At 45.4% G+C, this 15,015-nt stretch overlaps 1 protein-coding gene and 1 long non-coding RNA gene across 5 annotated transcripts in view; one reads left to right on the top strand and one right to left on the bottom strand.

Annotated features, from left to right (window-relative positions):
• Positions 1–2,194, bottom strand: part of LOC113632933 (uncharacterized) — a 22,999-nt gene extending 20,805 nt beyond the window's left edge. The window contains exons 1-2 of one of the 2 annotated variants that reach the window (XR_003438003.1): positions 2,089–2,194; positions 252–330 (exon numbers count right to left, since the gene is read on the bottom strand). This is a non-coding gene — a long non-coding RNA (uncharacterized LOC113632933). The remainder of the gene's footprint in view (positions 1–251; positions 331–2,088) is intronic. The other variant, XR_003438002.1, reaches the window with a different exon arrangement.
• The window catches only part of P2RX5 (purinergic receptor P2X 5), a 13,404-nt gene extending 11,053 nt beyond the window's left edge, over positions 1–2,351 (top strand). For 2 of the 3 annotated variants that reach the window (XM_027130710.1, XM_027130712.1), the window contains exon 12: positions 786–2,351. In XM_027130710.1, coding sequence (XP_026986511.1) covers positions 786–855 — 70 coding nt within the window. In that variant the 3' untranslated portion in view covers positions 856–2,351. The remainder of the gene's footprint in view (positions 1–785) is intronic. The other variant, XR_003438000.1, reaches the window with a different exon arrangement.
• Positions 2,352–15,015: the final 12,664 nt, after the last annotated feature.

Raw genomic sequence — 15,015 nt, 5'->3', positions numbered from 1 at the left:
GGGCAGCCTGGCGCTTTCTGTAGACCTGACCACAGCCTGGCGTGGGAGGGAGGCCTGGGCTGAGTCAGGAGGCAGCCCTCAGGCCTGCTCTGCTTCCCTGCCTCGCTATGTGCCCCTGAGCAAGTGCCTGGCCCTTTCTGGGCCTGTTTTCCCTTTTGTTCCGGGGGTGCTGGACACAGGGGAACCTCCAGCTCAGTGAGTAGGGTTCCCTGACTCTCCTCTCGTGAACTACGTCAGAGGCGTTCACTGACCTGGGGCTGGCTGCCCTCTGCTTCGAGCTTCCATTCTCTGCTGACTCAGCGATTGGCAGCCTCCAGTGGGGAACTGGGCCTGGGCAGGGAAAGAGGGAGCGGTGAGCCAGGATGGAGAGGGAAGGCAAAGGATGGAGAGGAGTGAGGAAAGAACGATGGAGAGGCTGGGAGATCTGCTGGGGTAGGCCTGTGCCAGCAGCCCCCCACGTGCTCCCTGTCACTTCCTGGGTGCTCACCTGAGCTCCTTCGCCTACAAGAGGAAAGAGCGGTTGCCCTGCTGGTCTTGGCCAGCCTCGCCTGTTGCTGTGGGGCCGCAGCGGCTGCTCATTGCTGGGCCAGCTCCAGAGGCCGCGGCCTGAGCACCTCCCTGTGCCTGGGCTGTGGCCAGGGAGCCCTCAGACTGCTGCTGTGAACGCTCACTGCCTACCGCGCTGCCAGCCAGAGGCTTCTGCAGGCGGAGCCTGCCTTTAGGGAGGCCGTCCCTGCCTGCAGGGCTCCCAAGCGTCCTCTGTGCCCCCACCCGCCCACACACAGGTCTGGCCACCAGGGGAATGGAAAGGTGAATGTGGAGCAGCTGCAGAACCTGCAGACCGTGGAGGCATAGCCAGAGCTGTTGGCTGACAGCAGATTTGGTGAAGATTTGAGGGCAGAACTGCCCACAGCTCTGAACTGGAAAGAGTCATCGTCATCCACATGGGACGGGGCTTCCAGGCACAGCCCGCTCTCCTGCACTTTGGGATCCTGCTACAAGCTTTTTGTTGTGTGTGTGCGGAGGGGAGCCTCCCAGTGGCCACAGTGGCTCATGCAGAAGAGGCCCTGGGGAGGGGAAGGGTGGAGGGCAGGCCAAGGGCCTAGAGTGTTTTCATTTTTCCTGAGAACTTAGTAGGGCATTCAGTTATTCATTCACATAACAAACACTGATGCCTGCTGCGGGCTGGGCCCTGTCCAAAAGATGCTTGAATGAGACACTGACCTGGCCCCCAGGGAGGGGGCATGCATGTAATTCCCTTCAGAGCCGACAGACATGACAGCTGGGCCCAGGACTCTGGCCTTCCTCCAGCCTCTGAGACCTGCACAAATCCCTAGAGCGAATGATGGCTCCTCAGAGAAGGACCTTGGCCAACACCCAAGGGGACATGTGGCCTTGCCCCCAGGGGTGAAATTTAAAGGTGGCCAAGGAGGCAACTGGGAAAGGACTGGACCTGTGAGGAGGCAGCTGGCCATGAGGAAGGAGAGCCTCGGGAAGCTCAGGGGATAGCGTCTCACCCAGATGGGAGACACATCTGCCTGTGTGGTTTGGCTCTCGCTGTTCTGTGGGGCTTGCAGTGTCCCTGCCCGGCTTCCCTCCCTGTCTCCTCTAGGGCTCCATCTAATGAGATGATGAATGGCGCTCAGTCGTCAGGTGGAAACAGTTGTTACTAGGTTGGCCTTCAACCCCCTCCCTCAGTGGCTGTAAAGCACTGCTATTAAAGTGTGGTCTGGACCAGCAGCATCCGCATCATCTGGGAGCTTGTTAGAAATGCAGTCTCAGGCCCCTCCCTCATCCCCCTAAATCAGAACCTGTATTTCAGCAAGACTCCCAGGTGATTCATGCGCACGTGAAAGGTTGAGAAGCAGTGCTTGAGGAGATAGCGCAAGCTACTTTGAGACCAAGCAGATTCCCCCCTTCCCTCCCTCGGGAAAGTGGCATTATGCTCAATTCATTTAAATTAAAATATTTTGGCTAGGTCATACTTAAATGACTCAAAATTTAAGAGGTACAAAAGAACAGAAGTGAAAAGCTTCCCTCCCACCCGTTCCCGGAGGCAACCTGTGTTACCAATTCCAAGAGGCTCACCTGTCTTGCTGAGAATCCACTGGGTTACTCACGCCTTCCCTCAGGAAATGAACTTTTCCTGCCGCCTGCAGTCAGACCAAGTCTCCTCTGTCAGATGCAAGAGAATATGCTGGGCTAGGGAGCCGGCTGGCTGGCTCGCTTCTCCCGCTGCACTGGCTGAGGAGCCCCAGCGAAAACACAAGGGGAGGGGTCTAGAACTCAATCATGGTTGTTGAAACCAGCTGGCAGCCCAGGCCTGCAGTGCTGCCCGTCACCCAGCAAGCCTGGGTGCTGTGTGAGCACCTGCCCTGACTCAAAGGAGCACCCTCTCTGGGAGGACTCTGGTTCTCCTCCACACAGAGCGGGGAGTAAACATCCTTCCACTGGGGCCTTTGGACAAGAGGGTTGGAGGGGCGGAAAGGTCTCTGGCGAGGCTGGCCTCTGGGGCACAGGGGCGTGGTCCCCAGAACTGGACCCCTTCTAGATCAAGCAGCTCCTCCCCTGGGCTGCTAGGTGAGCTGTCAGCAAGCCCAACCTGCTGTCTGAAGAGAAAGTGAAAAGTCCAGGTGATTTGCTGTGGTGTTTCACTTCCTCTCTAAGGCTAACCCTTGGATCTGATAACACAGCATGTTACTTATATGTTTGGGAGTGAGAAGGGCAGGGGTCACGGCCACTGAGGAGTTGGGTCTCGTTTCTTTTAACCTGCTTTTGGAATCGCTTGGCAGCAGCCGTAACACTTGACAGCTGTGCTATTTGTTTTATACTGGAATGGAAATGTCTCCCTACAGCTACTCCTTCAGTCAGTAAATATTTATTGAGTGCCTACTGTGTCAGGTGTTGGACTAAATGCTGGTGACACAGTGGCGAGCAGCACAGAAACGGTCCCTGCCCAGGTGCTCAGAGTCTAGAGGTCACACATCAATCACAAACAGGATGGGATGCTTTGAGAGTCCTCAGTGAGGAGGGGCCAGGTTTCCACAAGGAAGTGACACACAAGTTGAAGTCAGAAAGGTTAGTAGCAGTCTAACTAGGTGATGGGGGAAGCATCCACGTCAGGGAACTGCATGTAGAAAAGACGTGAGAAAGAGCAACTGAGGAAATGGAATGCAGACGGTGTCACTGGAGCAGCTTCTGTGAGGCTTTCATCAAGTTAACGTTCTTTAATTTTAAGGGTTGCCCCTTTAAACTTACTGCCATGGAGGACTTAACCTGTTTCTTCAAGTACAGCAAAGCTTTCCAGGTGGCCTCTCCCGTACATGTCAGAGGCCCCATGCTCAGGAAGCCAGACTGGCCAGTGGCCCCCATGAAAGCTTCTGGATGGTGTCACACACAGCCAGTTCCCATGCTTCTGCACAGCATCACCCCTGCCCGCGTTTTTGCAGAAACTTGGTGAATGAGTAGGAGGCTCATTAATCTTACAGAAACTGGCTTTGAAGTGGGAAGAAGAGAAGCAGGAACTTGAGCACTTTCCAAACCTGGGAAATCCCCTTTCCCTCGGTGCACCTCATCAGGAAGATGATCATGCTAGCCTCTTAAGATCTTTCCATGCTGACATTTCAGCATCACAAGAATTGTCTATGCTTATGTTCAAGCCCTGGCCTAAAGCCATCTACCTATTCCATGCCTTTGGAGTACCATGATGCTGGCCAATGGGAAAGTTTCAAATTGGGTGCTACTAATGTGACATCATAGGGACCAGCCATTGAAAGAGCAAAGAGCGGGCTTCCCTGGTGGCGCAGTAATTGAGAATCCGCCTGCCAGTGCAGGGGACATGGGTTCGCGCCCTGGTCCGGGAAGATCCCACATGCCCCGGAGCAACTGGGCCCGTGCGCCACTATTGAGCCTGCGCTCTAGAGCCCGTGAGCCACAGCAACTGAGGCCCGCGCACCTAGAACCCGTGCTCCGCAACAGGAGAGGCCACCGCAATGCGGCAAAGAGGGGCCCCCACTCACTGCAACTAGAGAAAAACCCGCAGGCAGCAACGAAGGCCCAGCGCAGCCAAAAATAAAATAATTTATATATATTAAAAAAAAAGCGCAAAGTGCCCTTTACTCCTGATGCAGTGGTCATCAGGACTGATCAGTCACAGATGCCTTTTTGTGCCCCCCAAGCCCATCAGTTCCTTTCTCAGTGGCTAGCTGACCCCTGGGGATAAAGGGGGGAATGTGACTTCCTCCAGGTGTCTCTGAGTACCCCAGATAGGGTCTGCAGTGCCCTGGGAAGTCCTTAAATCACCCCATTTGGAATGGCAACTTGCACGTCTGGAAAAGGGCTCCACTTGGTTCCAACCTGCCCCCCCCCTCCAAGTGGTACAACTCTCCTCAGAGCATATTCTCCAGTGGACCCAAGAATGCTCTCTACAAAAGATACCTTTCTTTCAGCTGTTTCCCCTTAGGCCAGCACACAGAATTAAAGGGGGGAGATATCAAGCATTTTCTGGGTCCTGACCAGTATATGTATTTTCTGACATTTTAATTTGGTTATAAAACAATAAAAGGTGTTAACTTTAAATGTGTCCTGATCTTTTCTCCTACATATTTTCATGGATACCTGGTGTTTTAGAGGAAAATGTAAAGAAGGCAAGACCAAAAGAGGCAGACACAAGAAACAAATAGTGAGCAATATATTACTTTCCTTATTGTCTTGCAAAGAAATTCAAATGAAAGGAAACTCTTTAAACTAGCAAACATTAAAGGACTAGGAAGGCACTGATAAAACTGGTCCTTTTCATTTAATGAGTATAATCTGATAAAACTCTGGAAAGCATTTGGAATCAAGTTTTTATCTTCTAGTAGCTTACTAAATTCCCTCAAAATGATATAGATGTGAAGACATGCACTGCAGTCTTTTTTATAATAACCTTTCAAACAATTTTACTGCCCAACAATAGAGGAATGGTTAAGTAAATCAGCTCACTTTTCGCCATACCCCCCAGCAGGACTCACCCTGCATCAGGACTGAACCCTCCCTTCCCACTTAGAGAAGTCCCTGAAAGGACCAGGGAGGTTGGGAGAGGGGGTGGGGTGTGTAAACCATGAACGTGAGCATCTTCATTGGTGGTCAGAGAAAGGGTTCAGAGGTGGTCACTGGGAGAAGGAGGCAAAGCTATCACCTCAGCCGCTTCTTGGCTTCATGTGAAAACATCTGGTCCAGAGCCCAAAATGGGATTCAGGAGGCCTGGGCCTCCACTATTGGTCACAGGTTACCACCTACTATCTGTAAAAGGGGACCTGAATTCAAGTTCTCAGATCCCCTTCTGATCTAAAACTGATTCTTTTCTAAAAGTCCCAATCTGATCACATCGCTCCTAGCTAAAACTTTCAAAGGCTCCCCCCAATTGCTATTAGTATCAAGGGCAAACTGTAATTGAGCAAGACCCTATGTGGCCTTCCCAGGACAGAATGTCCTCCACATGCCTCCTGTCTGTAGAAAAACTTTAGCTTCCTAGGCTTTCCCCCAGTTCCAAAGAATAAATTTAATCAGAGAAGGGAGAAAACACAGAAAGAAAGAAAAACAGTCAAGCAAAACAAAATAATAGCTAAACTAAGTCAAAGACCTTTAGTTCCTCCTCAAGGGCTATAGATAACATTCTGAGCCACCTCCTTTGAGCTGTTTTGCAGATAATGAAACCCTCACCAGGTGGAAGAAGTTAACTGTATGCTGCCCACAAGCAGTAGACCCCAGACCTGTTAGAACCACAAGGTTGATGATGTTAACTCCTGGTCACCTCAACAGCAACCAATCAGAAGACTGTCCACAGGTTGATCACGCACCCTGCAACCCTCTCCCTCACCCTGTCTTAAAAAACCTTTCCCTGAAAGCCATTAGGGAGTTTGCGCCTTTTGAGCACTAGCTGCCTGGTCTCCTTGCTTTGCGCCTGCAATAAGCACTGCACTTTCCTTCACCACAACCCAGTGAAAGTAGATTGGTTTTACTGCGCATGGACAAGTGGACCCAAGTTTAGTTCGGCAGCAAAACCTCCCACTGTGCTCTACCTCAGGGCCTCTTCTAACTTTTCAGACACAGGCCAAACTCCTTTGTTCTCACTGGCCCTCACACATGCACTTTCTTGCAAGTAACTCCTTCTCCACACTTGACTGTTACTCAACCTTTGCATCCTAGTTGTAATGTTATTTCCTCAAAGAAGCTACCCCAGGGGCTTCCCTGGTTACTCAGTGGTTAAGAATCCACTTGCCAATGTAGGGGACACAGGTTTGAGCCCTGGTCGGGGAAGATCCCACATGCCGCGGAGATACTAAGCCCGTGTGCCACAACTACTGAGCCTGTGCTCTACAGCCCGTGAGCCACAGCTACTAAGCCCTCATGCCACTGAGCCCACATGCTACAACTACTGAAGCCTGTGCGCCTAGACCCCATGCTACGCAACAAGAAAAGCCACCGCAATGAGAAGCCCATCAATACAACTAGAGAAAGCCCGCGTGCGGCAACAAAGATGTAATGCAGCCAAAAATAAATAAATAAAATAAGTAAATTGAGAGATTGGTTCAAGATGGCGGAGTAGAAGGACGTGCTCGCACTCCCCCTTGCGAGAGTATCGGAATCACAACCAACTGCTGAACAGTCATCGACAGGAAGACACTGGAACTCACCAAAAAAGATACCCCACATCCAAAGACAAAGGAGAAGCCACAACGAGACGGTAGGAGGGGTGCAATCACAATAAAATCAAATCCCATAACTGCTGGGTGGGTGACTCACAGACTGGAGAATACTTATACCACAGAAGTCCACCCACTGGAGTGAAGGTTCTGAGCCCCACATCAGGCTTCCCAACGTGATGTCCAGCAACGGGAGGAGGCATTCCTAGAGAATCAGACTTTGAAGGCCAGCAGGATTTGATTGCAGGACTTCGACAGGACTGGGGGAAACAGAGACTCCACGCTTGCAGGGCACACACAAAGTAGTGTGTGCATCGGGACCCAGGGGAAGGAGCAGTGACTGCACAGGAGACTGAACCAGACCTACCTGTTAATGTTGGAGGGTCTCCTGCAGAGGCAGGGGCGGGGGGGTGGGGGTGGGGGGGTGGCCGCTGTGTCTTACTGTGAGGACAAGGACACTGGCAGCAGAAGTTCTGGGAAGTACTCCTTGGCGTGAGCCATCCCAGAGTCCTCCATTAGCCCCACCAAAGAGCGGGTAGGCTCCAGTGTTGGGTTGCCTCAGGGCAAACAACCATTAGGGAGGGAACCCAGCCCCAACCATCAGCAGACAAGCGGGTTAGGATTAAAGTTTTACTGAGCTCTGCCCACCAGAGCAACAGCCAGCTGTACCCACCACAAGTCCCTCCCATCAGCAAACTTGCACAAGCCTCTTAGATAGCCTCCTCCACCAGAGGGCAGACAGCAGAAACAAGAACTACAATCCTGCAGCCTGTGGAAAAACCACATTCACAGAAAGATAGACAAGATGAAAAGGCAGAGGTCTATGTACCAGATGAAGGAACAAGAAAAAAAACCCAAAAAAACAACTAAATGAAGTGGAGATAGGCAACCTTCCAGAAAAAGAATTCAGAGTAATGATAGTGCAGATGATGCAGGACCTCGGAAAAAGAATGGAGGCAAAGATCAAGAAGATGCAAGAAATGTTTAACAAAGACCTAGAAGAATTAAAGAACAAACAAACAGAGATGAACAATACAATAACTGAAATGAAAACTACACTAGAAGGAATCAATAGCAGAATAACTGAGGCAGAAGAACGGATAAATGACCTGGAAGACAGAATGGTGAAATTCACTGCTGCAGAACAGAATAAAGAAAAAAGAATGAAAAGAAATGAAGACAGCCTAAGAGACCTCTGGGACAACATTAAATGCAACAACATTCACATTATAGGGGTCCCAGAAGGAGAAGAGAGAGAGAAAGGACCAGAGAAAATATTTGAAGAGATTATAGTCAAAAACTTCCCTAACATGGGAAAGGTAATTGCCACCCCAGTCCAGGAAGTGCAGAGAGTCCCATACAGGATAAACCCAAGGAGAAACAGGCCCGGACACATAGTATCAAATTGGCAAAAATTAAAGACAACGAAAAATTATTGAAAGCAGCAAGGGAAAAACGACAAATAACATACAAGGGAACTCCCATAAGGTTGAGAGCTGATTTCTCAGCAGAAACTCTACAAGCCAGAAGGGAGTGGCATGACATATTCAAAGTGATGAATATGTAACCTACAACCAAGATTACTCTACCTGGCAAGGATCTCATTCAGATTCGATGGAGAAATCAAAAGCTTTACAGACAAGCAAAAGCTAAAAGAATTCAGCACCAGCAAACCAGCTCTACAACAAATGCTAAAGGAACTTCTCTAAGTGGGAAACACAAGAAAAGGACCTACAAAAACAAACCCAAAACACTTAAGAAAATGGTAATAGGAACATACATATCGATAATTACCTTAAACGTGAATGGATTAAATGCTCCAACCAAAGACACAGGCTTGCTGAACGGATACAAAAACAAGACCCATATATATGCTATCTACAAGAGACCCACTTCAGACCTAGGAACACATACAGACTGAAAGTGAGGGGATGGAAAAAGATATTCCAAGCAAATGGAAATCAAAAGAAAGCTGGAGTAGCAATACTCATATCAAATAAAATAGACTTTAAAATAAAGAATGTTACAAGAGACAAGGAAGGACACTACATACTGATCAAGGGATCCAAGAAGAAGATATAACTATTATAAATATATACGCACCCAACATAGGAGCACCTCAACACATAAGGCAACTGCTAACAGCTATAAAGGAGGAAATTGACAGTAACACAGTAATAGTGGGGGACTTTTAACACCTCACTTACACCAATGGACAGATCATCCAAACAGAAAATTAATAAGGAAACACAAGCTTCAAATGACACAACAGACCAGACAGATTTAATTGATATTTATAGGACATTCCATCCAAAAACAGCAGATTACACTTTCTTCTCAAGTGCACACGAAACATTCTCCAGGATAGATCACATTTGGGGTCACAAATCAAGCCTCAGTAAATTTAAGAAAAGTGAAATCATATCAAGCATCTTTTCTGACCACAACGCTATGAGATTAGAAATCAATTACAGGGGAAAAAAAACATAAAAAAACACAAACACATGGAGGCTAAACAATACGTTACTAAATAACCAAGAGATCACTGAAGATATCAAAGACGAAATCAGAAAATACCTAGAGACAAATGACAATGAAAACACGACGATCCAAAACATATGGGATGCAGCAAAAGCAGTTCTAAGAGGGAAGTTTATAGCAATACAATCCTACCTCAAGAAACAACGAACATCTCAAATAAACAATCTAACCTTACACCTAAAGGAACTAGAGGAAGAAGAACAAACAAAACCCAAAGTTAGTAGAAGGAAAAAAGTCATAAAGACCAGAGCAGAAATAAATGAAATAGAGAAAAAAAAAAATGAAATAGAAACAACAAAAAAAAAACAATAGTAAAGATCAATAAAACTAAGAGCTGGTTCTTTGAGAAGATAAAATTGATAAACCATTAGCCAGACTCATCAAGAAAAAGAGGGAAAGGACTCAAATCAATAAATTTAGAAATGAAAAAGAAGTTACAACAGACACACAGAAATACAAAGCATCCTAAGAGACTACTACAAGCAACTCTATGCCAATAAAATGGACAACCTGGAAGAAATGGACAAATTCTTAGAAAGGTATAACCTTCCAAGACTGAACCAGGAAGAAATAGAAAATATGAACAGACCAATCACAAGTCATGAAATTGAAACTGTGATTAAAAATCTTCCAAAAACAAAAGTCCAGTACCAGATGGCTTCACAGGTGAATTCCATCAAACATTCAGAGAAGAGCTAACACCCATCCTTCTCAAACTCTTCCAAAAAATTGCAGAGGAAGGAACACTCCCAAACTCATTCTATGAGGCCACCATCACCCTGATACCAAAAGCAGACAAAGATACTACAAAAAAAAGGAAATTATAGATCAATTTCACTGATGAATACAGATGCAAAAATCCTCAACAAAATACTAGCAAACAGAATCCAACAACACATTAAAAGGATCATACACCATGATCAAGTGAGATTTATCCCACCGATGCAAGGATTCTTCAATATACACAAATCAATCAATGTGATACACCATATTAACAAACTGAAGAATAAAAACCATATGATCATCTCAATAGATGCAGAAAAAGCTTTTGACAAAATTCAACACCCATTTATGATAAAAATTCTCCAGAAAGTGGGCATAGAGGGAACCTACCTCAACATAATAAAGGCCATATATGACAAACCCACAGCAAACATCATTCTCAATGGTGAAAAACTGAAAGCATTTCCTCTAAGATCAGGAACAAGACAAGATGTCCACTCTCAGCACTATTATTCAACACAGTTTTGGAAGTCCTAGCCACTGCAATGAGAGAAATAAAAGAAATAAAAGGAATACAAATTGGTAAAGAAGAAGTAAAACTGTCACTGTTTCCAGATGACATGATACTATACATAGAGAATCCTAAAGATGCCACCAGAAAACTATTAGAGCTAATCAATGAATTTGGCAAAGTTGCAGGATACAAAATTAATACACAGAAATCTCTTGCACTCCTATACACTAATGATGAAAAATCTGAAAGAAAAATTAAGGAAACACTCCCATTTACCCCTGCAACAAAAAGAATAAAATACCTAGGAATAAACCTACGTAGGGAGACAAAAGACCTGTATGCAGTAAACTATAGGGCTCCCCTGGTGGTGCAGTGGTTAAGAATACACCTGCCAGGCTCCCTGACTTCAGACTATACTACAAAGCTACAGTAATCAAGACAGTATGGTACTGGCACAAAAACAGAAATATAGATCAATGGAACAGGATAGAAAGCCCAGAGATAAACCCATGCACATACGGTCACCTTATCTTTGATAAAGGAGGCAAGAATATACAATGGACAAAAGACAGCCTCTTCAATAAGTGGTGCTGGGAAAACTGGACAGCTACATGTAAAAGTATGAGATTAGATCACTTCCTAACACCATACACAAAAATAAGCTCAAAATGGATTAAAGACGTAAATGTAAGGCCAGAAACTATCAAACTCTTAGAGGAAAACATAGGCAGAACACTCTATGACATAAATCACAGCAAGATCCTTTTTGACCCACCTCCTAGAGAAATGGAAATAAAAACAAAAATAAACAAATGGGACCTAATGAAACTTCAAAGCTTTTGCACAGCAAAGGAAACCATAAACAAGACCAAAAGACAACCTTCAGAATGGGAGAAAATATTTGCAAATGAAGCAACTGACAAAGGATTAATCTCCAAAATTCATAAGCAGCTCAATAACAAAAAAACAAACACCCCAATTCAAAAATGGGCAGTAGACCTAAATAGACATTTCTCCAAATAAGATATACAGATTGCCAACAAACACATGAAAGAATGCTCAACATCATTAATCATTAGAGAAATGCAAATCAAAACTACAATGAGATATCATCTCACACCAGTCAGAATGCCCATCATCAAAAAATCTAGCAACAATAAATGCTGGAGAGGGTGTGGAGAAAAGGGAACACTCTTGCACTGCTGGTGGGAATGTGATTGGTACAGCCACTATGGAGAACAGTATGGAGGTTCCTTAAAAAACTACAAATAGAACTACCATATGACCCAGCAATCCCACTACTGGGCATATACCCTGAGAAAACCATAATTCAAAGAGTCATGTACCAAAATGTTCATTGCAGTTCTATTTACAATAGCCCGGAGATAGAAACAACCTAAGTGTCCATCATCGGATGAATGGATAAAGAAGATGTGGCACATATATACAATGGAATATTACTCAGCCATAAAAAGAAATGAAACTGAGCTATTTGTAATGAGGTGGATGGACCTAGAGTCTGTCATACAGAGTGAAGTAAGTCAGAAAGAGAAAGACAAATACCGTATGCTAACACATACATATGGAATTTAAGAAAAAAAAAAGATGTCATGAAGAAGCCAGGGGTAAGACAGGAATAAAGACACAGACCTACTAGAGAATGGACTTGAGGATATGGGGAGGGGGAAGGGTAAGCTGTGACAAAGCAAGAGAGTGGCATGGACATATATACACTACCAAACGTAAGGTAGATAGCTAGTGGGAAGCAGCCGCATAGCACAGGGAGATCAGCTCGGTGCTTTGTGACCACCTAGAGGGGTGGGATAGGGAGGGTGGGAGGGAGGGAGATGCAAGAGGGAAGAAATATGGGAACATATGTATATGTATAACTGATTCACTTTGTTATAAAGCAGAAACTAACACACCATTGTAAAGCAATTATACTCCAATAAAGATGTAAATAAAACAAACAAACAAAAAATCCACCTGCCAATGCAGGGGTGACGGGTTCAATCCCTGCTCTGGGAAGATCCCACATGCGAAGCAACTAAGCCCGTGCGTGACAACTACTGAGCCTGCGCTCTAGAGCCCGCGAGCCATAACTACTGAAGCCCACGTGCCACAACTACTGAAGCCCGTGCGCCTAGAGCCCGTGCTCTGCAACAAGAGAAGCCACTGCAGGGTTTCCGTGGTGGCGCAGTGGTTGAGAGTCCGCCTGCCGATGCAGGGGACACGGGTTCGTGCCCCGGTCCGGGAAGATCCCACATGCCGTGGAATGGCTGGGCCCATGAGCCATGGCCGCTGAGCCTGCGCGTCCAGAGCCTGTGCTCCACAACGGGAGAGGCCACAGCAGTGAGGCCTGCGTACCGCTAAAAAAAAAATAAATAAAAATAAAAAATAAAAAAAAGATGATACCAACAGATGGAGAGATATACCATGTTCTTGGATTAGAAGAATCAATATTGTGAAAATGACTATACTACCCAAAGCAATCTACAGATTCAGTGCAATCCCAGATTCAGTGCCAAAAATCCCAATGGCATTTTTTGCAGAACTAGAACAAAAAAATCTTAAAATTTGGATGGAGACACAAAAATCCCCGAATAGCCAAAGCGGTCTTGAGGGAAAAAAACAGCTGGAGGAATCAGACTCCCTGACTTCAGACTATACTACAAAGCTACAGTGATCAAGACAATATGGTACTGGCACAAAAACAGAAATATAGATCAATGGAACAGGATAGAAAGCCCAGAGATAAACCCACACACCTATGGTTAACTAATCTATGACAAAGGAGGCAAGGATATACAATGGAGAAAAGACAGTCTCTTCAATAAGTGGTGCTGGGAAAACTGGACAACTACATGTAAAAGAATGAAATTAGAACACTCCCTAACACCATACACAAAAAATAAACTCAAAATGGATTAGAGACCTAAATGTAAGACTGGACACTATAAAACTCTTAGAGGAAAACATAGGAAGAACACTCTTAGACATAAATCACAGCAAGATCTTTTTTGACCCACCTCCTGGAGTAATGGAAATAAAAACAAAATAAATAAATGGGACCTAATGAAACTTAAAAGCTTTTGTAAAGCAAAGGAAACTACAAACAAGACGAAAAGACAACGCTCAGATGGGAGAAAATATTTGCAAACGAATCATAGGACAAAGGATTAATCTCCAAAATATATAAACACCTCATGCAGCTCAATATTAAAAAAACAAATAACCCAATCCAAAAATGGGCAGAAGACCTAAAAAGACATTTCTCCAAAGAAGACATACAGATGGCCAAGAAGCACATGAAAAGCTGCTCAACATTACTAATTATTAGAGAAATGCAAATCAAAACTACAATGAGGTATCACTTCCCATCAGTTAGAATGGGCATCATCAGAAAATCTACAAACAAATGCTGGAGAGGGTGTGGAGAGAAGGGAACCCTCTTGCACTGTTGGTGGGAATGTAAATTGCTACAGCCATTATGGAGAACAGTATGGAGGTTCCTTAAAAACCTAAAAACAGAATTACCATATGACCCAGCAATCCCACTCCTGGGCATATACCCAGAGAAATCATAATTCAAAAAGACACATGCACCCCAATGTTCACTGCAGCACTATTTACAATAGCCAGAACACAGAAGCAACCTAAATGCCCATGGACAGACAAATGGATAAAGAAGATGTGGTACATATATACAATGGAATATTACTCAGCCATAAAAAGGAATGAAATTTGTAGAGACATGGATGAATCTAGAGACTGCCATACAGAGTGAAGTCAGAAAGAGAAAAATATCATATATTAACGCATATATGTGGAACCTAGAAAAATGGTACAGATGAACCAGTTTGCAGGGCAGAAATTGAGACACAGATGTAGAGAACAAACGTATGGACACCAAGTGGGGAAAGTGGCGGGGGGGTAGTCGTGGTGGTGGTGGGATGAATTGGGAGTTTCGGATTGCCATATATACATTAATATGTATAAAATGGATAACTAATAAGAACCTGCTATATAGGGCTTCCCTGGTGGCGCAGTGGTTGAGAGTCCGCCTGCCGATGCAGGGGACACGGGTTCGTGCCCCGGTCCGGGAAGATCCCACATGCCGCGGAGCAGCTGGGCCCGTGAGCCATGGCCGCTGAGCCTTGCGTTCGGAGCCTGTGCTCCGCAACGGGAGAGGCCACAACAGTGAGAGGCCCGGGTACCGCTAAAAAAAAACAAAAACAAAAGAACCTGCTGTATAAAAAAATAAAATTTAAAAAAAAAAGCTACCCCACAACCTGGGTTAGGTTTGGGGCTCCCGTGTACTCTCTTCGTAGCTCTTATAATCTATTTGTGAAATCAGGTAATGCTGGTCTTCCCAGTTAAAACTATAAATTCCACAAGCAACGTGTTCCTTACTTAACGCTAATGCAATATTTATTTCTCAACTAAATGTATGCATTTTATTCTAAGATAAGCCTCCTGACAGGAAGGGATCATGGACCAGCATATAGACAGAGGCATTTACACTCTAGACAAGCCCATAGATTAGCTCAA

The sequence above is a fragment of the Aethalodelphis obliquidens genome, unplaced genomic scaffold (assembly GCF_003676395.1).
Source record: "Aethalodelphis obliquidens isolate GAN/ISIS:26980383/991018 unplaced genomic scaffold, ASM367639v1 scaffold38, whole genome shotgun sequence".
Lineage (NCBI taxonomy): Eukaryota > Metazoa > Chordata > Mammalia > Artiodactyla > Delphinidae > Aethalodelphis > Aethalodelphis obliquidens.
The sequence above is the reverse complement of the archived record's forward strand: the minus strand, read 5'-3'. Positions and strand labels throughout refer to the sequence as shown.